Here is a 24,549-nt window from a genome sequence, read left to right as displayed (position 1 = left end):
TCCCTTACAAAACTCTTATTTTCATAATACAAACAGTAGGTTCCTACAATGCTGAGAAAAAACGCTAATCTTTCTGACACAATGTGCGCCCCACCATCACCTTTCAGACCTCAGAGTGGACGAAGCGGGTCCTAAAGCACAATTCTCTGAGTTTAGCCTGCTGGTGCTATTTAGTTTTGTAAGTTTCCACTTCCCTTCGATGGGACAATACCAACACATATGGAATACAGATTACATATGTAAGTAAGACATCAAAACTTAGGTTAAAGCCTTTTATTTTAAGTTTTTTTTAAAATTATTTTTCATACATATATATACAAAGAATTTTGATTTAAAAATACATTTTTAAAAAAATACATCTTAAAATGAAGATATGACAGAAATTGGAAAAAATGCCTACAAAGACTTCAGCCTGAGCGTGGGCCATTCCTTTTTTTAATTATTAATAAGTTTATAGCATATAAATATGCTATGACATGACCATAAAAATAAAAAAAATAAAAAGAAAATAAAAACAAAGTTAACATATATTACGAAATATAATATACAGATATTACGAAAACAGGATTTATTTGCAGAATGCATTTTATTTTTAATTTTGATGAATACATAGTTACATAATATGTATAGCTAAGATGCTATAACGGATAGATATGTTGGTAGGTATTATAATATAAAAGTCATTTCGCAAACCGGAGTTTTCTTTACGTAGGTAAGTAAGCTTAATAGGCATTTTGAAACTACCATGATGTAGGTAGCTACAACATTATTCATAACTAGTCAAAGCTTGATAATAAAACAATTATCCAAATTATCCAATTCTCAATCATCAACAGATGAAAGAATTGAAGGAATATAGATGTTAAAATATGAGCAGAATGGTGAATGTTACACAGTGTATAAAGTGGCCACTTAAACCAGACATTGACAGGTCATAAGCCCTGTAGATGCCTAGACTTCTATATGTTCTGTACTTCTTCTATTCTTCGAAATGTTCTTCATCTCTGTTGTAATATGTTAATTATCCAAAACATCGATATTTATGAATCAAGATCTAGGCGTCAAAAGATATTGAAACGTCTGGATTCGAAGATAATATTCCACGTCTAGAGTACATAAATCACAAAAATGAAAGAAAACGATAAATATCGGAAATAAAAAGGTGATTTTCACGCTGAAAATATCATATTATTATAAGAGGCTTGTTTCGTTATTGGTTGTTGAAACCTGTACTAAATGATACCTCGAGATAAAACGATCCCCTAATATTTCAAGAAAACTACAAATGCTATCTAGTACTCTACTTTAAACAATGTTTTTGACGTCTGACAGTATTGGCGGATTATTATGTAAAGTGAAAAAAAGTGTCCATAAAAAAGTATAATTTTCAACAATTTTATCAAAGCTAAGTAATTTTCAAACATCATAATAAAGTTCTAATTAAGTACTCGTATACTCTTTAAGCCGACGACATTATATAATTATGCCTATCTTCTTCACTACTCATATGTCACTCAATTAATATTTAGTTTTTTTTATTTATTTAGTAACAATAACTTAGTAATAAATGTACGCTTGAGTCAAAATGACCTCCTGGTACTGGTAAAAAACGATCCCGGGATCATTTTACCCTACACCAAGATTAAAATTAATTTTTAAAATTTTTAGATGACTCGTGATCAAGTGAGGAAAACAACCCGACACAACTGGGATGAAAATGCGATGGTAGCTGCCATAGAAGGCGTTTAGCGTGGTGTGCCATTCAAAAAAGCGACTCAGAAATATTCAGTTTGGCCAAAAGGGCAAGGAAAGGGTAACATAAACTACAGACTCTCGGTTTCGGAGGCATGTACCCATTTAACATTTATCACAATCAAGCTTTAACAAAATACACGCATAATAATTCCAGTAGAGTAGTGTCTATTTTCCAATTGAGTAAAAATTTTGGCCAGCCATATCTGAAAGCTGCAATATTATTAAATGCTATAAGTGAAATTAAAAAATATGGAATAATTCCCTTCAATCCCGTTGCATTCACAGACATAGACTTAATAACTGCTGACACAATGGAATAACAATTAGAATCTGAAAATTCTCTAGATCTTAATGGCATTTATTCAGTGGGATCATGTACACCATCAGCTTCGCCCTAGCCACGTTATTTTGCCGAAAGTAATACACAAACTTATGATATTACTTTGCTAATTTTATTAGAAATTTGCTATTGTATTTTGGATATTATTTCAATAAATATGTATGGTAAATGATTGTATTTTATCTGACTTATTATTTTCTCAATGGGGGTAAAATGGTCAGGGATAATTTTATACACCCAGGTGGGCAAAATAATCTTACTGTAGGGGTTTTCAAAAATCGTTTTAGATATAATTTATTGAATAATGACGAGATTTGATGAATAGGGAAATATCACATACAACGAATACCGACAAAAATACATGAAATAATTTAGAAAATTGCTTGTAATATTAACTACAAAGTGTATTATTTTACTTTTATATTAAATGTTTTCATCCATAACCTCAATTTTTTTTTAAAAATATGTCCCTAGAAAAACGCGACATGTTTGGCATTGATAATTGTGACGTCAAGATTCGTGACGATTTTATATAAAAAAATAAACGGTTTAAAACAATGTTCAAAATAAAAATGAATCGTGACTTATTAGGAGCGTGGCCAATGCAATGGGCGTTTTCTCGGGAATTCGAAATTACGAATTAAAACATATTTTTTGTGCTAATCATAAGTAGTAAACTAATTACTACTACTAGTAAACTATTAACAAGTAGTTTTTAATCGACTGTATTTCATAGGCCTTAATTACTTAAAAATGGTAAAAAAAAAGTTTTGTTTCCCTATTGTGGTAGGTAGCAAAATAATTACACATTTTTAAAACTAAGATTGATAGTTTTTGTCTATTAAATATCGATTGAAGGGGATCATCTTGGACTGATTTACCCTACAACGTAATATTTCAAAACTGTTATTTTTGGTGCTACCGTTAGAAGAAAGCCAAAAGGCGACAACGCAGCCCCCTAAATAATTATTTTCAACTCTTTTTCGACAAACTGTGCATTATTTTTGTTAAAATAGAAACAGACAAACGTGGAACTGCGGCTTGCAATATAGCAATGCTTGCATGTGCATAATTGGATTGCCCAAAGGAAATAAAACACCTTTGCATATCTACATGGATATTACATACGACCAACAACGACACATTTTCACACGCCCACTTTAAATATATAATCTCGATAACAATGTGTTATTTTATTCGTATTTGATGATTGCAAAAATTATTTCCAACCACGCAGCAATTTTCCGCCCACATACAAATATTTACTCTTCATAGTGGTCGTTTTAAAATAAATAAGGACGTGTATTGTTTCATCGGTCTGCGATTATAATAACTGCATTATTTATTGATGATCACTCAATCGATACCAATATATATACCTATTATATGTCCGAGTTATTATTGGACATGGTTAAAATGGAATTTACGAGTCTAACGACGCCAACGCGCGTGCGCCGCGCCGTTGTAGATGCTTACCTCTGCGATGTCTGATTCTCTTGAAAAGCGTGGTTACAAGCCATTATTTTATTGTTTTCCGTAAGTATCTTTCTGAATGCTGTAATTCTGCAGCTGAGATTGCATTTAAATTGACAATGTTTTTGAGATTCTATACCATTCCAAATGTACCTATTTCCATATCCCTGTACGATGGTACCTAACACATAAGATCCAGACTGTCAAAATAAAACAGTGAAAATGAGATCTATAGCTTTGTAAATTTGGCGGTCTTCGTGGTGTAGTGGTCAGACGCTTGACTCACGCACGGAAGGTTCCGGGTTCGATTCCCGGTGAGAACACAAAAATTCAAATTTGATTTTTCTCAAGCCTGGGTGCTCTGTGATGTAATTCACCACTGTAATTAGGCCTCCTGGCCTGTTGTGGTGCAAAAAAAAAAAGTAAAGTAAAGTAAAAAGCTGATTTTAACGCTGGCAATAACAAATAAGTGGCCTGCTTGCTTTCTTCGTTTTTTTTTTCACAGGTTCAAAATATTTCTATGACCAAATATTTTCTTATTTATCAATATTTTTTTAACTGGTTTTATAATTTTTAACTGTGAAACTTTTTTTTTTCTTAATTTGTAAATAACCGTTTGGTATTAATTTGTTTTAATTACTATTTTTTGCTTATAATTTAACTTATATGTATGTATTTTATTGTATATGCAACTAATATGTTGAAGACACTAAGTGGCGTTTATTTCAATAAAATAAAATGAAATAAAGCTATTTTTTTTATGAATACAATTAATTACAGTACTCTCTCTAATCCGGCACTTCACTTCTCCGGCCTTTCCGATAATCCGGCGTTTTTATACTGGCAGCTACCAAGCGGGTAGCTCGGTAATGCATACAATCAGGCATTTAAATGCGTCTGCCATTTAAATGCGTCGTTATTAGTGATTTCTAGCAATACGGCGTTTTCAATAATCTGGAGACCACTGTATTATGATTTTTTTTAAATTTCATTAGTGTACACGGGATAAACGCATTTTTTAAACATAAAGATACATAAATTAAACATAAGTGTTCTATTAAAAAAACTATAACTAAAACTATGAAATAATGCAAAAAACAAAACAGTTTTTCACAGTTTTTAAAACGATATTAATTTATTGTACTGTATTATAATACTATGCGATACATTATTATTTACATACTTAGATAAATAAAAAATAAAGATAAAAATGCAGTAAATTAGGATTGGCAAATATTTTTTAATTTGTTGGTATTGTTGCAATGTCTCGATATTGAATGTCCTAGGTCTGGACAAACTGTCTTGTGCTAAGAGCTCAGGGATTCACATCAATTAAAAATAAAATAATAATAAAAAATAAAATATTATAAAAACCAGGAAAATGGACATAATTCTTAACGTCTCGGACATAGCATCGCTTCCACAGACTCCATACTCCTCCCCTGCCCAGTCATTTCCCTAGTTATCACTTCGTTGGTCAAATACGTAGGTATATAGTCTCATTTTTAAAAAAATATTGAACAATACTATTTTCGAAAAACATCATTAGAATGTTTTAAAAAATACATCATGAAAAATGTCACGAAAATTTCGCGGTATGACTCAATAATCAGTTTATATCAAATTTGAACTCCCTAAGGGGAAAATTCCAGTACCTATTTGTATAAATACATTTGGATATAATCAAAATATTGTTGATTAAACTTAATAATATTTTCAGGCATTATCTAAGTGAAATAATTCAGTCAAATGAATCTCACCCACATCAGCTTAGCTTTTGCATTCCACAAAAATCCACAGTAGGACGATTGTAGAAATAAGATGTTCAAACATAGGCAGTATTGTGAATGTAACACATTGTATAGTAGTGATAACATAAACCAGCCAATGATAGGTCATAAACCTTGTGAATCACAAGACTTTCAAATTTTCTTTTCAAAAATGTTCTCCACCTGTGTTGTAAAAAATTGGGGTGGTCACTGTATTATACTCGAGAATGGTTTTTGCATTTTCGCTGTCCATTGGGCTAATTTCGTTCAAGTCTTGACATTTTAGTTTTATTTTCTTAGTATAAAATCGTAATCCTTACTTATTGCTGAAAATGAACAAAACGTCATTTTTTAAATACAGCCTACAACTATTTAAGTCATTGTAAAAAATATGTTTTTGACGGCTAAAATTCAAAACAATACATATTTACCTTTTGTAAAAATAATATTTTTGAAAAAACTAGTGAAAATCTGAAACGTTAGAATACCATGTGCATTAGTATATGTCTAATGTCATAACGAATATTCGGTGTTGATAATAATAAAAAAACTATGGATAGGTACAGTTTGCACATATTCAAATCAGTTTAATTTATGATTCTGATAATGATCCCCAAAAAGTTACAAGTTCCAAAATTATTTGAAATTTGGTAAAATAAAGTAAGCACTTTCTGTGTGTATTAAAAATATTTATATAATCTACAAAACACCAAGCATAACGCCCAATTTATGATTTTACATATAACATGACAAGATATGGCATCAGATTTGAATAATCATAATACAATGACATCAGTCACTACCATCAGCAACCTAATAATTTGAATATTCTTTCATTTTATGACTAATCAATTTTCCATATAAATATGTATGGTTTATGTTACTTTGAACGTCATTTGTGTTATTTTATTAACTACATTTGATAAAACCTTTGACAGTCTTTTGTAGTACGTAAATGATTATGGAAAATATATAAAATAATAATATGACTTAAATCCCATCTGAACACAGGACTTTTAGTCCCATGAAGTTGGGACTTATGTCTCAAACAATGTACAATAAACTTATGTATGTAAATAAATAAATCTAAATATTCACACTCTTAAATTGGACTTCTCCGTCTGTAGATTTTGATTTAAGACTTATAATTCAAAATGTATTTTCGGCTTACATTTATTTTTTATTTATTTATTCATACAAATACATATACGAACAGTATTAGTACGAGTATTACAAAAAAATTGCGTATATTTGTTTAAGAATACCATATTCTTACCCTCTCGTCCAAAAGTAGTAACTACTCTAGCTTGTTTAACCTAGCCGGACCGAAGAGGGGGATTCGAATCCTCCATAGAACGATTTTATTTCGATAACTCGAGTATTATTAAAGCTATTTGCCCTATGTTTTTTACAATCGTGAAAATAACAGCAAGAAGCATTTTCCTGTTTTTGTTTTCAAATAGTTTAATATTAAAACAAAAAAAGATGTAAATAATATAAGGGTCGATTTCACTTTATGTTCATTAGCATTCGGCAAATTAATAAAATATACGAACGAGTAAAAGATGTGAAAAATATGTGAGTAAAATAAAACACTTCCAACTTTTTATTTTAGTGACGCTATATACAAGTAGGCGCTGGGGTCGTTTGGTACCCCGTTCGGATCATGTGTAATTTTTAAATGCTTAGTGAGGAAAAGCTTAAATACAAAGTGATTTAGACCAACTCAAATGACAGATTTTGGTAAATCATAATGCATAAAAAAATATGTGTAGTGCCAGCATAGATATTCAAATATAATGTTGCAATTTAAATTCATAAAATAATTGAAACTTAATTTAACCAAATAAAAAATTGAAAAAAATTAAATCAAGAACACCATACATATGCCAAGAAAAAAAAAACAACAGTTTGAAAAACATAATATTATTAAAAGGTGAAAAACAGAGTATCAAAACTCATTGCACAACGGTTTAAAATTGTAGAATAAGTTACCTAAAAAAATAAAAGAAATGAAAAGCCTCGAAACATTTCAAAAAAAATTAATTGACAAATGTTGATATTAAATTAATGAAATGTTACTTAAAGTTCATATTAATTTTTAAGGCTTTTTTTATTTTTATTGATTTATTCATTTTTTTCCATTATAAACAATAATAAAAATAGAGGGATACCAACTAAGAAGAATTTTAGAAAAAAATCTTGTTATAAAACCAATGCTCCAGTATCAGTCTTTTGCCGTAGATGCTAGTCTGAGGAACTAGAATATTGTTGTGAAAAGTATATTTTAATTTAATATTTTATGCCAACCTTGGCAGGAATTGAACCCGAGATCTAATGTGGTGGAAGTTCGGACGAAGTGGATTAGATCAGTATATGTTCAGTTCAAAACATGTGAGCATTGAATCGAATAAATTAATATATGTTATTAATTAGAGTTTAGAGCAGTATCTAATATAAAACAAGTTTTTAAAAACAGTTAAGTATTGAAATATTTTAGGATCTGTGTAAAATATTCACCTGAAAATAAAAATATAATAAATAAGGTCTAGTCGATTTGAAACCATTACAATAATTAAAAGATTGTCATTTAAAGAAGAAGTTTTTGTTCACGCTGTAGAGCCACCAGGATTATTAATCACAAAGTTACTTAGAGCATACAGCAAATCGCTGGGTCATAGTACTCAGGTCAAGAATCGCAAGCACAGCGAAATGATGAAACCGTCAATTACACATCTGTTGTTAAACCTAAAACTAAACCAAAATTTGCAACGCTTTTGTTCTATGCAATAGAGCGAAATGACATTTCTACAGCTGTAGCGCAGTATTACTCTGATGTTTTCACTGATTAATACAAATGAAATAGGAAGGACGGGAACATAATAAATAAACACAAAAAATATTTAGTGCTGATGACTATATTATTATAAATGTACATATATAATATATGAAAGTAGAGATATAAAAAGATTGTCTCTTATGCATATAGAAAAATATTTTGTACTGTACACTGTGTGTTAAAAATCCGAGCAGTACAGGCACAGTTGCTAAAAACAATAAAGTTGCATTTTATCGATGTTTTGGATTGACCATTCCAAATACAAATTCCACAAGTAAATTATAAAACACAATGCTAATATACAATTTCATAGTTGATTATTTATCAGTGCGGAATGATTCAAAATGAAGTAACAATTAATAAAATAACTTTTCACTCCCCTTCAATTTGAGAATAAATATATTTCCTCTATAAAATGACTACTATGTGTTTAAAAAAAATACACTTAATGCCATGTATATATTACATGAATAGAATTTTATGTAAATATGTATTACTATGTACAGAAAATTTGATTTAAAAAAAGTCAAATTAAATTAAACTTTCTAAATGTATGTACCTATATTGCAAATTATTACACTTAAAATATGTGATTAATACCAAAGGATAACAGTTCTAAACACTGCTATAGTAATTAATATAAATTGATGGTACTGTAAGCGTAAGTTCATTTATCAAGTCTAAAAAGTTCATAATAACATAATTTAATACTTTAAAATATTAAACATAGTATTATGCATTACTCATTGAACAAAATTGGAAGACGTTAAAAATGTCACATAAAACTCAAGTAATAAAAATATTATATATACCAAAATGATTTGGAAAAAACAAAAAAAATTCTTAAAATAATTGGATCGATTGGAATATTCTCAACTCATAATGTGATAAAAACGAATGACTGCGAGACTTAAAAATAACAGTAAACATCACATTGTTTTTCTTTTGAGAGGCGGAACAATCTCTACTGGCGATCAAAAGTTTTTGGTTCAAAAATACATTTTTGGTTTTCAATCATCAAACTCTTTAAGTGTATTTTTTAGTTTATCGACAATCTTCTGATAAAATGAAATTTGTTCCTTAAGGTAAACTTGCATTGCTGCCTTTAAGTCCGTCGTCCTCTCAGCTTTAAAGTGGTTGATTTCGGCAAGTAAAGCGTACGATACGACATCTGTTCTTCTAATAACTTCATTTAACTGCACAACCTCCATTTTGTGGTCAGATACTTGTCTCTCGCATTCTTTTCTTTTCTGAACAGCTCCACGTTGAACGGCAAGTACATCGGGAAAGGCACCAATGATGCCTTTGTGAATGTGAAGTTTATCACTTAAAGGTTCCCAGTCATGTTTAGGTTGTTCCTCGAACAATCTACCAATATCGATGTACGCTCCTCCAGTACGCTTTATGGCTCCCGTTAATTTAGATGTAGATATAATCGTGCCCTCATCCAATCCTAGTGCATTACCTAAATTATAAAATGACTCTCCAATTTTTTGATACTCTCTTTTGTAAGGGCCTTGATGTTTTTTAGACTGGTCGGAACAAGTTGCCATTAAATTTTTAACTGCTGAATCCATGCTATGAATGAAGTTGGCACACTGATCTGTTTGCTGCTCTACTTGCGACTGCAATAGAGCTCTTTCCGGGGGAAATATGGTAATACAGTAGTTCGCTCCAACCAACTGATCCTTTTCCGCTTGCCGCTTTCCAGCTTTCCATCGTTTTTCATCGGTACATGTAAGAAAGTGCTGCCAAACATCACAACGTGAGAGAACAGGATGTCGACAAACCCAGTCAACAAATTCTTGCAGCTGCACTCGGCGATGTTCGATGAACTGCTCTTCGTATCTCCCGGATATTTGTTTATCGGGCAATGGTGGTATTGGAATTAAGCAAAATTTGTCAGTTAATCGTTCATGGAGCCAATCAAAGTGCTTGTAACGTCGAGATACTTGAATATTATTAAAAGAAGGAGTGAGCTGATAGGCAATAAAACTTTTTATACCCTTGAACTTAGTTTCCTTCTTCGGTGACGCTACTACGACACTGTAGGCGTGAGTGATAGGAGACCAAGTATAACCATCCTCATCCTGCAATACAAATACCTTGTCCGCATCTGACACAACCACATTGAGCGTTCCAAGAATGTAACTTTCCCCACCACTTTTCACAAAGGTAGAGAACCTGTTAAGATTTTTCTTTGTTACGCCGGCGGACTGTGGACCACCGTAATTGGAGACATTATCATCGTTATTAAAGTCATTAACAGGCATTCCGGGAAGCGGGTAGCTCGGGGCTTCAGGGGTGTTAGCAGCGCTCGGGGGTTTAGGGGCCCCACCGGCTACTGGCTGACCATGCGGACCGATCTCGGAGTAGGTGTCGTCATCCCAGTCGTCTTCCCAGGCGTCTCCATCTGTCCTGGCGTAGTTCGGGTCCGGCGCCCCCTCCCCCCACTCGTCGGCTGTCTGATCGTACCTGTTGCCGGGCAGCACGGGCGGTGGCCGCTCGGGGGGCGCGCCGGGGGTGGCGGGCACGCGCTCGACGTAGGCCGCAGGGAAGAGACCAGTTTGACCTTGATCGTTGCTCCCTTCCCACCATCCTTCTCCCACGTCCAAACGTTTAACTGTGAGGATATCTCCAGCAGAGATGGACAGCTCTGCGGTGCCCGGTTCTCCGTTGAAGTCGTATAATGCACGCACCTGGTATGACATGCTATTCTCGAAGACCACCTAAAATAAAATAAAACAATGCAATACTTAACTGCCTCGGATTTGAATTTTAAAGAATCTTACCGAACCTTACATATTTAAATTCTTCATTAAATTTTAAATTTTGTAAGTAATAATATTCTGTTGAACACATAAATCTAACGAATGGATGTAAACATAAAATTTTCAAATAGGAGGTTATTGACACACAGTTTAATTTGACAGTTGAATGACAGACAGCTGATATTACTTACTATAATGTTTCATATGTGGAAATGAGCAATTAACTCAAAGGATCATACTCAGTTCAGTTATATTTGTTTATCATATGAAACACTTCTCAGAAATTCATTTGATTTTTATAAATCTATAGAGATTACAAAATTTAAAGAGCTTTGCTTTTTAACAGTAGAAAAATCAATCAAATTTATAGAAAAAGGTTACCTACAACAAAATTAATAAACTGGGTTCCAAAATGTATTAGATGATAACATTTTTGACAACACGATTACTCATCGAATTGCAGTACAAACGAAAACGAACATAGGAAATGTCGCGTTTGCATTCGAGACAATGACTCGTTTTTGACGTTTATGCAAGTCGACAATATTATTGACTAAATTAACTGTAAAATATGCAAAAAAAACGTTTTTACATTCGTTAAATATAAACACTTTCGATCAAATTAAACACAATTAAGCACAAACGCCCGTATTAAGTGACGTCAGGAAAACATATCCCGACACTCCATAACCTCACTTGAGGGCATAATTTCACTGCACAATTTATTTAAAACACGGCACCCCAATGTGTAGTATCTATAAAAATATACATCGAATATTACCACTCACGTTAAACCATTTGTAAGGCTTACCTGATAAATTTGAGTTGAAAGAAATGACAATATAACGGACCAGACACACTAAGCGGCCATTGGAATGACAGATACGATTAACTTTACATTGCGTCGCTAGAGGCGCTAGTGTATATATTTTCTCTTTCATTCGACACCATCTGCGCTCCTCACTCTGGTAGTTGTTGACAGCATGAATAATTAATTTTTATCTATCTATAAAACATGTGCAAATATTTTTTACTAGAAGTTCTAGTTGTAATATTGTTAACCTTACTGTTCTAACTTTGAACATGATATTTTTTTGCACAAAATTTACTCATATATTTATTTCAATGGACAAATAACTTTTCATAAAAAGAGTATAGTACCTACCTACAAACTTTTCAATTATTCAAACATAGATTATTTGTGGGTGATTTTTTTTATCTTATATTTATTATTTTTACATAAAAACTTACCTTTTTTCGGGAAATTTTTATCACAGATTATATAGCACAAGTATTTTGATTACACTTTGCATTGTTATATTTGTATGTAACGCTAGTGTGATAAATAAAAAATAATAAAGAAGGTATTCGATATATATTTATCTATAATTTAAAAATAATAAAGTTTCAACTGCATTCAGGATTTGTAGAATACAATCTGAATTCATATCAAATTGCAACTAATTTGAATCACCTTATCTCCGTTGATAAACATTATAGGCGTATGCGTAAGTAATGTTTATACAAAAATCATTAAAAATGAATCACAAAGTACTACTGTCAGAAAGCATATCGCCTTATCGATATTTTATTTATTTATTTAAACATTTTATGATATTATGTACATTTTTTTAATGTGATTGTTATAATCGTTTTTTAAATTTACGTTTATTAACATAAAAAACGAATGAAAAAATCGGTGGGGTAGGTACCTAAATAAATAATGTCTATAAAAGATTGTTACATTTAGATGAGTATACCTATACGAGAAGGTATTATAATATCGAGACGCAATCGCCAAAACATCGTAACCGACGAAAACAATATTAAGGGAAAATATTTTTTCTTCTTAATTATTAAGGAATATTTTTTGAGAACCGAGTTCAGAATATTTATTTTACTGAAATTAATCAAATTAGATTCTTAGAGTATATTCCTTTTTGAAGGAGTTAAATTATTATCCTGTAAAAATATTTGCCATTTTCAACGAGGTGTAAATAACTCATGATTAGAAAATGGGTATCAAGCTGTGGTAGAGTGGGGTTCGAACATTGGATTTCAGATCCGTGAGTCGTGGCTCGAATTCGAAAATAAATGTGTGTATTTACCTCAGAGTAATAATACGCTAAGCTAAGAAGCCCAAACGTAGGAAAACCATTATATGACAATTGGGTATTAAGTTAGCTACAGTTAGCAGCAAAACAATGGGCCGTACTCAGGTCGAGAATTGCCAAATGGATATCAATTTGCATTGTAAGTATTCTTAAATATGTACCTGTGTATTTATTATTGCAGGGTTATTCCAATTATTTTTTCTATAGTTCGCCTATATTTATTTTGTAAAATTGAAAATACACGTGTGTGTTTATTTTTTTATTTATTTATTCATTTTATTCACAATTTACTTATGTTACAGTATACCATTGAGACATAAATCCCAACTCCATGGAACCAAAGTCCTGTGTTTGTGAAGTTTTTTTGTTTCTCCGTCACATCTCCAAAACGGCGAGTCGTAGCGGCCTGAAATTTGGACATGCCATTTTAGATGCGATTTCAAGGTTAACGTTGCTATTTTCAAGTAAAATTTGAATAGAACTCTTCTTGATAAAGACTCATACTTTATATGAATGCCTAGTGCGGCTCCGACATATTGCCCGAAATCAACTGTAATTATCAACAGTAAACATACTTTAATTCACAAATTTATCCCCTAAATTGAGAAAAAATAGTATCTTTTTAAATTTTTTTTAAAAGGAATAACCCGCTAAGCCTCTATTAAGAGGCTTGTCAGCAGGTGGGATAGAGAGGATATGGAAGGAGATAATGAAAAATACACAACAACACCCAGACCAATTGAGAATAAAATCTTTCTTTGATTTTTTCTTGCAATTGGCGGGAATCGAACCCGCGACGCCAGTTTCACGTCTAACCAACTGCGTCACGTAAATATGTTGATATAAGGAAAGTTTTTAAGAAACATAATACTCGTGTCGGGACAATAAATGCCAAAAATCAATGTTTATCATAAGAAAATATTCGAAATCAATTACCTGTGAAAACTGACTCCTTTAACACATTTGACGCTCTTACTGCAGCAACCAAACATACTGCGATTCACCGTAGTCGATTTTTATTTATTATAACGTAAATATCCAAGTTATTTATAAACAATGCCAAGCACAACGACAAAGGCATCCAATAGATCCGTTATGCCTATGTTGTAAAATAAAACAAAATGGCCGTCAATTTGTTGCTAACCAACATCGCTTGCGTTTTATGAAACATAGTGATAGGGCTTCTATATAGGTTGACGCATTATTACTCTGATGTATTTATATATTTTTTTAAAATTCCGTACAAATTTCGACCAATTTTTATATCCAACGGTTTGTTTTTTGCTGGCTGGAAGATTAGCAATAAAATCAGGAATGTGCATATATTTTTTATACTTGAAGTTTTAAATAAATTAACACTAAGATTTGTTGTATAATATTAAATTTGGTTTCATGAAAATTGCTATTTAAATATTGACAAATACAGGAATATAAGAAATAAGATTTCATATCATTAAGAACTTTCGTAAAAAATAGAATATATTTAAATAAAGCCACAAATTTACGATTCGTACCTACGCAATATATTTTTGTTTTGTTTGGAAGGTGGTCCTTTATTTCGTTTTTTATACTATTGGAGGCTAAGTAAATTAAATTACCAAATGGCACCCCATTAGCGACCCGAGTGGGGTATATTACATGGCCGTGACGTTTGGGGTGAGAGCCATCCGAGCCCTTTCGTCCGTCCATCGGAAGGTACTACAAGGGTTAATTTTCAAAGCGTTACTCTAATGCTCAGCAGAAAAATACAGAACGAAGACGAAATTCGATAGGCTGAAGATGGACACGTGCCTCTCGGGTTGACAGATGTCATTAGCGATCATAATATCGTCTTTCAGAAGGTGATTTCAGCCTGGGGGGCTAATGGAGGCTTTAACTAGGTGACTAGTTTCCCGTGTCCCGGTGGAATGGAGAATACGGTTCCTTGTGTGAAATAGAACTAAACTTGACCCTGGACGAGTGTTTTTTAATAGATGGCTATAATACCATAATCATCTCGTTTACGCACCCATTGGTGCATAGGGCACTGTATTACTGTACCAAATGCAGCGTATCTAAATTTACACGGTGATAACGTTATTAGATTAGATTAGATTATGATTATTGCGCTTCAGGTTCGTGTCCAAGGATAAAGGAGTATTGGAAAACTACCGTTTGAATCAATATTATGTGAGCAACATTTTAAGTTTGTATAAATATTTGTAGTTATTAAGATTATTACAACAGACATAGAGATCAATTTTTTAGTCACATGAATTTCACCCGCATCAATAATAGTTTCAGCTCTTTAAACATCAACAGATGGAATAATTGAAGAAATATGGATGTTAAAACATAGGCAGAATGATAAATATTACAAAGTTGCCACTTGAACCAGCCAATGACAGATCTCAAGCCCCGTAAATGACCAGACTAAAATTTTCCCTTGTCTCATATCTTCTCCATCGCTGTTGTAATATGTTGACAATATCATTTCACATCGAACTTGGGACCTCAAGCATAATAAACGAATGCGCCAACCTAGTTAAATGAACTACGAGGCGGGCTAATCACTGCTCAATAGCTTTTTTTTGTTTAAATATGTACCATTTTTGTTAACATTCAATAATAAAGTAAATAAATAAAATATTCAAATCGATTGAATGTGTTGAACAAGAAAACGCAACAATTTGAGAAATATTTGTTTCTCTATGAAAGACTATTTAAACCTAATATATTTTGGATACGGTTTTATATTTTTTATTTGGTGATTCAATGTGGGGGCTCATTCAGAATTCAGAACCGGACAAGGCTCCGGATTAAAAGGCGTAAAGTTTTACTCTCACGGTCACAGAAATCATTACTGATTTTACGCCCCTTTTGCTGAGGCGGTACTTGAAATTCAAAAGCCCATGATTTAGTGTACTACTCTGAATAGCAAGGTGACCCTTGGAACTTCAAATCCACGGCTCGTTGAGCTGATTGGACAAGTTCAAAATGACATATTTCATAGTTTTTGTATCAAGCTAGGTTCCCTTTTTTACACCCAGAGGTCGTACGAGCCCAGGGCAAATGAAAACCCCAACTAAAACGAGTTCGTCCAAAATGTTATTTTATTTTATTTCATTCATTTAGGATATCAACAGTAATACAGCAAATACAAATAGTATAAAGGAAAAAACATAAAATATAACCAATGACAGATTTCCTCAAATATACAGTAAACATAAACAAGTATGGAAAGGGTAGATGTGAGAGGGTGTGTAGTGTGTATGAGTATTTATGTGTGAAATTTTCCCAACTATAAAAATAGTTCACATTAAACGTGCGCATGAATTAAAAATATTTTTATTCATTTTAAATTTGTAGCCTAAGATAACCTAAGACTCGTCACGCACTAGTGGTTGGTTGCCTAGGCGGTTCGTTTGAGCGGCCAGCCGCCTAAAGCGGTTGCTTTAAGCTAGGGTTTCCTAGGAGAGCGGTGCCCGTATTTTAACGGCCGTAGTGAACGTTGATGCAGTGGACAGCCGTCGTAACGTCGAATAAAGAGTGGTTTCCTGGGGAAACGGTATTAAATGGTGTTGATAACACCGTTTTCCTAGGAAACCACACTCTAGTCACCGTTACGACGGCTGTCCACTGCATCACCGTTCACTACGGCCGTTAAAATACGGGCACCGCTGTCCTAGGAAACCCTAGCTTTAGCGGCTGACCGCTATGGCGCCCAACCGCGATGAAATCACGTTAAGCGGTTGGATCGCTCGAAGGCGTGATGGATCCATTAACGAAATAGACGCCGTCGAGGTAGCTTGTGTTATCTATTTTCACTACCGAAAACAACCAAAGAAAAATATAATGTCATATATATATATATATATACTGCTCCTTCACAATTCCAAATAGCTTTAGCCAAATAGAATGGTACACAGTGTCTAAAGTGGCCACTTAAACCAGCCAATGACAGGTCATGAGCCCTGTAAATGCCTTGACTTCCATATTCCCTTATTTAAGGTATTCTCCATCCCTGTTGTAATTTCTTAATATATATTTTAGTCTGTGTGGTCAGCCAGACTTAAAAATGTATCAAGAGTCCAACACATGATGAAATTATTTTCAAAAGTTATTATAACAAAATAATTAAGTGATTCTTCACAATTAAGTACAAAATATAAATATTGAATAATATGTTTAATACATAATGACACAGAATATATCTTAGTTTTTCTAGAACCATTTTCGGTATAATGCACATCTTAGGTTGTGTAGTCAGCCAGACTTTAAAAATCATTAAAACTAGTCAAATACATCATTAAATTCTTTTTTGTGTTGAAAAAAAACGAATGTGTGTATTATTAATCACTTGTCAAAGTGAAAAACATTCCATCTGTTGCGTTGATTTGATTATTCACTCTTTTCACAAAAGTACTATTATCTCAGTTTCACTTTTCTATAGCTGGCTGCTTTCTGCATAACTACGTTTAATTGGCTTGGGCCATAAATGTAATAAATAAATAAAAAATGAAGACTTTACAGTTTTTATTTTTAATCTTTAATATTTTTTGTGATTTCCAGGTCAAGGTTAGAGTTTAGTTAGAAAAAAGGTTGTGCAAGTTGTCTGCAGTTTACAATCTTTCTAGAAACGTGAAACTTTAATAATTAGGCTAATGGCCAAGGTGTTGTGAAGTAAGGAAACCCGTGAACTCTCTCTAATTACCTATAGTCTTCATTTACCTTTAGTAAACTAGAAGGCTCTTGTTTGTGAGGCTGTACAACGTAGGCCATTAGTGATATTGCTTCTCTATTGTACTCTCTCACCTTATTCAATTATTTTACTAACAAAGTGAAGAACTAATCAAATGAAAAAAGTCCTCATCTTTAAAATTGGTTTTTCACCCTTTTTTTGTATACGTGCATTATTATGTTATTAGCTAATTGCATAGTATATGCAGATATATAAAAGCAAATGACTAATATATTTATTATTGTATAAAACGTAATAATAATCTTATACTTGTGTATTTAGAAGAAAAAATCTTAACTACCGTCTTATATTTTTTTCATAATTTACGCATATTTGTAATAACAAATAAGTTTTTTACTTTACGGTACATTTTTTACTGAAAAGTTGATGTCAAACGCTCAATTTTATTTACAATATAATACAAAAAATCTAATATTTTATATTGACAAAAATAAAACAATTTTCGCGTTTTTGAAACAGGATATATTAAATTACTGTGGGTACATTCTGAAATGAAACTATGGAATATCTTTTTTACATGCTGAACAGTTATTCGAAAAGTTTTTCCGTTTTACAAAATGTTTCCATTGTTTTCACAATGATTTTTCCTTCGTAAAATGCTGAAAACTAACGTGTCCATGAACAACTTTTACCCTTTAGAACTTTAGATCTCATACTCATTGCAGTTGATTTTACTATTTTCAAGACCATTTTTTTTGTTTTAGTGGTGTTCCGTTGAAAACTTCTATTAAGGGTCAGGTCACAGAAACATGACTTCACGATAACCAAGTTAGAATCAATATTACTGATGATTGCATTGTTATATCTTTACGGATAGTTAGGTAAATGTGCATTGATTGAAATCTCGTATTGAAATTTTCTTAATCCCATGAGAAATAAATGAATGAACTTCGCGTAAAAACACAGGAAAATGCCTTTTCAATATACATCTTTGTGCCTATTGCAGACATTTCATTACAAAGTCATTTCATAACTCCAGACAAAATAAGTTAAATAATATTCTAAATGCATTATAACCAAATCAAAGTAATTCAATTTCCACTGTGATTCAGTTAAACTTTGAGAATATTTCGGATCGTAAAAACCGCTATTTTCTATGGAAATTGGTATGAAAACGGCTGGATGCGATGTTTTAAATTATTTTTAACATGAAAACCATTTATTTTATAGTAGCGAGATAAACTTGGAGCAGGGATGACGTTCGTTAAAATACAACAGACGAACAATACTATACAATTTTAATTTTAACTTTTGCGAAATTTTACCAATGCATCTAACTGTATAGGCTCCGCTTAAAGGTAAGTAGTATTGAGATAATATTCAAACAATATTCTTATAAAAATTACGTTAAGGATAAGCGAACAAAGGGATGGTGTCCTACAAAATTTACCCACCAAATAATAGAATTAACGGGGTCCTCATTCAACGCTGCCCTCAACTTAGTTAAGAATCTGAAGGACTGGAGACGTATTAGTTAAGTTCAGTGCCAAAATACAGCGTTTATTGGCAAAAAAATTAAAGCATATACTTGCAATACAAAATAAAACAAAATAAGTATTTGCCATGTAAATATTGCAAGAAAATAATCCTAGCAGCTTCACTAGATAAAAAAATACCTGTTCTAAAGATATATATATTATCTACTTACAAAATATACATTATAATTGCAATAAACATGAAGAAATTATAAAAAAAAATACTAAAAACTTTAACGAAAACGTTACAAAATTCAAAACAAATGTAAGAAAAAATAAAATGATGAATAAAAAAAAAAATGACAAATTAATAAATAAAATAAAATGAATAAATATTTTTTTATAAATTGGCAACTAACAGTCGGAATTTCAAAACTAGAACGAAAGATTTTTTTTTTAAATTAGTAAATTACCGATTATAAAAATATTTTTTCAATATAATGAATGAAAAATAAACATGCATTATTAAGGGCACCATTAAATCTTTATTCTTAAGACCTTATCCAGCTGACTTCTTCCGATTCTGAGGAGCCACTCTCTTACTTTAACTGGGAATTTATTTATGGAAGAATGAGTAATTTCTTGAGGTAGCTTATTAAAGCATAGAGGTCCTATAATGCTTGAGTGTCCTCGGACAAAAATTGTCTTCGTTTAAGAAACCGCAAGACTAAGTTTAGTTTAGTTTAGTTTAGACTCTGGTTCTTTTGGACTGTATTTAGTTTTAGAGGTTTCTTATCATGGACATCTTTAAACAGGGGCATTATAAACAACTGCCTCACATTAAAAACTTTTGATTTCTTAAGTATCATTTAATACTCAATGCCTAACATTTAGCTGTATTTAATTTCAATTGTACCTGTACGTATTATAAAGAAATGAATTTACCCCTGTAACATATTCGTAAAAAAACATCTCTCAGCACGGGACTTAGCAAATGCTAAATTAGCTAGACGCCTAAAAAGAAGGTAAAGACGATAACGCTAAAAACCGGTATTTGATAAGAAGACATTTAAAGGAAAAGAGTTTTTTTATTTTTGTTTTGGACTGTACCACGCGTTGAAATGCGATCTCGTAGACGAATGTGATACAATTTTAAGTTGCTAGAATTCCACTCGTCCATGCTCTTTGTAGCTGCAATATGATTAGTAATCATGCTTCAATATGTAAATGTTATCAACCATAAAATAAAATAAAAAATCAACAAATGAAAGATTGAAGAAATATGGATGTTCAAGCATAGGCGAAATGGTGAATGTTACACAGTGTGTAAAGTGGCCACTTAAACCAACCAATGACAGGTCATAAGCCCTATAAATGCCTAGACTTTCATATTCCCTTATTTAAGGTATTCTCCATCCCTGTTGTTATTTGATAATCTTAATGACTCCCTAGGGGGTGAAATCCAGTCTTTTGTCTACAAACATTTGGACAAACTCAAATATTGTAACCATTAAATACTTAAATTTTGTAAATGGCTCTAGAATTTGTACAGTCCATGCGTTCAGTAGCTGCAAGACTTGTTATAATCTAACTCCTATTTTGAAAAACGTTTTTTAATTTTTTTTAAATATTTATATTCATATCATTAAAATACTCTTCATTGTCAAATTAAAACCGCCCATGCTCTTTGTAGCTGCAAGACGTGCTGTAATATAGCTTCTATCTACTATAGTTCAAATATTTCATAATTGGAAACGAGGAACTAGAATCCCAATCGTCCATGTCCTCAGTAGCTGCAAGACGTGCCGGGAAATGTATTTATTGTATAGCGCCCTTGAGGTGACTGACAAAAATGGGTCTATATAAATTATATAACTTAAATAATAATAAAATACATGTTTACAGATTATAAAGCATCATCATTAAGTTCATTCATAAATATACCCACATACCTTGTGTTCAAATATGTCAACATTTGTAAAAAAAAACTGCCTTTAGCTCAATTATTCATACAGATTTATATAATCCCCTTCAAAGTAATCACCATTAGAGACAATACACATATGCCAACGATTTTTTATGATATTCACAGCACTTCTCGTATGCCGATTTCAGAATGGCTTTTAACTCACTTTTTTTTGACGAATTTTCTTTTATCACCTCAATCGCCTCAAAGTGCTTTCCCCGAAATAATAATTTGAGTTTAGGGAACAAGAAAAAGCCACACGGAGCCAAATTAGGTGAACAATGTGCATAGGAAACAACTTTTGCGTTGTATTTGGTCAAATAATCGCGTACGTAGATAAGTGAGATGGTGCATTATCAAGATGCAAAAATCAAAAGTTTTTTTTTCCATGAATCTGGTCTTTTTCGACTAACATTCTCCCTCGAATACTTCAATACGACAAAATAGTATTCTTCGTAGACCGTCAGGCCTGTTAGAAGGAACTTCGAGTACATAACACCATGATACCACCCATACACACGCACCCTCTCCTCATTCATTCCCACACGCCATGTATCCTCTCCCTCATTCATTCACGCATACACACATTCACATACACATGAATACAAACGTCACACAAATACAATTACTAAACTTATTTTCTTATATATTATGTGTCATTATATTTACAGTGGATTTTTTTAATTGGCTTTAGTATTGTTAAGATTTTTCTAATTATTTTGTTTATGTAATAGCTGTGAAAATCCCAAATAAAATAAAATAAATAAATAAATAAATAATCGAAGATAACAGTCAACATCACTTTGATTTTTTAGCGACTTTAGTGTGGTTTATTGGGTTTTGGTTCAGTTGGTACGTGCCATTCCGAAGATTGTCATCTTGTTCCAAGTCATAATTATACACTCACATCTTGTAACCGTTAATGATGCACTGAACGGTAGTATCCTCAATAGAAAGTTCACTTCAGTGACAGATTTGCGTTGATCTTTTTGAATAAAACTAAGCAAAATTCGTAAAACACAATAAAGATGGACTTGTTTACACAGCTGCCTCAAATAACCTTCATGACAGATCGCGGTAAAAAATAACACGCGTGTCTATGACTTTTCTACCAATCTTAAAAGCCGTTTACACTAGGACAACACAATATTGCCATGTCCCAGGACTCAAAAAATTTTTTCGTGTAAATAGCAATTTGTAAGACAAAACATTGTCCCGAGACATCGCCACCGAGATAGATGGGCAGGCTATCTTCGCGGAACAATGATTACCACCACCATCGCGCGTGGCTCCCAAAATTTTTTTTACCGAAAATGGCGGCAGAAAACAAGTATTTTTATTATTTAATTACATCTTGGTATAAAATTAATAATATTTTTGATGAATTTGCTGATAATAAGTAATAAAACCGTCGTCTATTCATTTTCGATGCGCTCACGTGTGAACTGCGACCTAATTTTCGTATTGTCCCAGCGTTCTGTCCTGCGCCGTCGAGGTTGTTCACGGATATTATTAAGATAATATTTTCAAATCTATTGTATTGTCCACATGTTAACGACCCTTGAAGAAAAACAATTACCAATATCATGAACGCCGTCATTTTAAATTGCAAATCCCGGGTCATATTTGAATATAATAGTTTATTGTTTTGAGGCAACCGTAACTATAAAATAGCGTTATACTGGAGTTGGAGATTTGTAAATACGACGAAACCCTTTTCTGGTAATTTAGTAACTAAATTAAAATTTCTCACTCGAAAAATGTGAAAAAACTTTTAAATTTTATGGCTTTCATAAAGTACACAGGAATTTGTATTATTTAAATGAGGTAACAAAATTTTAATTCTTTTTGTAAGACGCCAACGTTCTCGAAATCTTAAATGAAGCCATTAAATCTTTAAAAAACACAACGCGATATTCAAAAATTTGTATTATTTCAAATATATAGGTGTTTCATTGTTTCACCTTTCCTTCAAATTCAGCGATATCTTAAAATATATAATTCCTCTGTACGTGTGATGTCACTGAGCTCCTAAACGGCTTAACCGATTTACGTGCGGTTTTCAGGGAAACATAGATCTTTGAGTTATGCGTGTTCGTAGCTATTGAAATCTTCAATATAATATCTAAAAGAGATGTAAGGAGCATAAATGTTTTATTCATCGATCTACAGGGTTGCATTCGAGGAGAATGCATTTACAAAAAAATGGAAAGATGTTGGTTTTTTGTGTGTAAAAAAGTTTGATTTTGAATGTATACAAACAGCATTTGGTTTTGGGGATCTCAATCAAATTCTTTCCTTAAGTTCCTTATAATTTCTACCCATTTATTTCTTTATTCAGGATTTTTGATAATACTAAAATAATATTAAATTTAATACATTTTTAAAAATCGTATTCCTACATTAGTACACCACTCTGTTTTTTTTTTTTTTTTTCTTAATTAGGGCCTACTACCAAAACTTGATAACATCGCTAAAAAACAAGTTACATTTATAAACATAAGAAAAACATAAAAAGACAGGAATAACAATAAAGATACAAACAAAAGACAAGAAAAATATAAGTACAAGAATAACATCAAAATATCAATTGTAATAATAAACACATATCCAAACCAATAAAAATTTCAACATAAATTGAAATAGGCACTAACAGAAAAACCCACCAAAACCTGATAGTGCCTATTTAACAGAAAATAGAAACTTACTGTAAAATTAGAAGGAAGATAGAACTTAATAACTAGAAAAATTACAACAAAATAATCAAAATATTAACAAACTTAATATTATATTAATGATAAATTATAACTATTAAAATTAAAAATAAAACGTCGGAAGTAATAATGACAAAATATTTTACTTAAACCTAAAAATGTAAGACAAATTTATTGTAAAAAAACAAAGAATTAATTTTACCACTCTGTTGGTGAGAAGACCGGAGTTTGACGTTGGCAAAAAGAATGCCATATTTGAAAAAATATTTATTTTATGTTTTGGAATTCAACCATAAACAAGTACTAAGATACTTACTTGAATTCAATATTTCAAAATGAACAATTGTTAGATTTGGGATTTAATCACAAACATCTCCATCTCCATCGCCAACGTTCGGACAGGACAACGTCTGTCGGGTCCGCAAGTCGCTTATATAATATTAGTATTACTTATGTGCGGCCGCTAAAATTATGTGCCCTTAAATATTAATATTTAATGTATAGGCACATCATAACATTGTTATCACAGCACGTAGGTATTTCTAATAACACGTAGATAAATTTCGTGGAGTAATTACAACAAATGGGTAAATTCAAAATCAACGTTATAAAATTTACCCACTAAAACACATGTTTGTATATTCCTTCATGC

At 31.9% G+C, this 24,549-nt stretch overlaps 2 protein-coding genes across 4 annotated transcripts in view; both read right to left on the bottom strand.

Annotated features, from left to right (window-relative positions):
- LOC148284927 (CD151 antigen-like) overlaps positions 1-24,549 on the bottom strand; it is a 486,275-nt gene that overhangs the window by 288,193 nt on the left and 173,533 nt on the right. The window lies entirely within an intron of this gene.
- Positions 9,114-24,549, bottom strand: part of SH3PX1 (sorting nexin 33-like protein SH3PX1) — a 188,954-nt gene continuing 173,518 nt past the window's right edge. Inside the window, exons 1-2 of one of the 3 annotated variants that reach the window (XM_088233009.1) lie at positions 12,199-12,218; positions 9,114-10,905 (exon numbers count right to left, since the gene is read on the bottom strand). In XM_088233009.1, coding sequence (XP_088089135.1) covers positions 9,187-10,887 — 1,701 coding nt within the window. In that variant the 5' untranslated portion in view covers positions 10,888-10,905; positions 12,199-12,218 and the 3' untranslated portion in view covers positions 9,114-9,186. Of the gene's footprint in view, positions 10,906-11,758; positions 11,855-12,198; positions 12,219-24,549 lie in introns of those variants that run through there. The other 2 variants (XM_088232997.1, XM_088233002.1) reach the window with 2 other exon arrangements.

Source organism: Micrasema longulum, unplaced genomic scaffold (genome assembly GCF_059751315.1).
Source record: "Micrasema longulum isolate JH-2025_06_02 unplaced genomic scaffold, ASM5975131v1 h1tg000076l, whole genome shotgun sequence".
NCBI classification, from domain to species: Eukaryota; Metazoa; Arthropoda; class Insecta; order Trichoptera; family Brachycentridae; genus Micrasema; species Micrasema longulum.
This window is presented reverse-complemented; position numbering and strand designations above follow the sequence as displayed.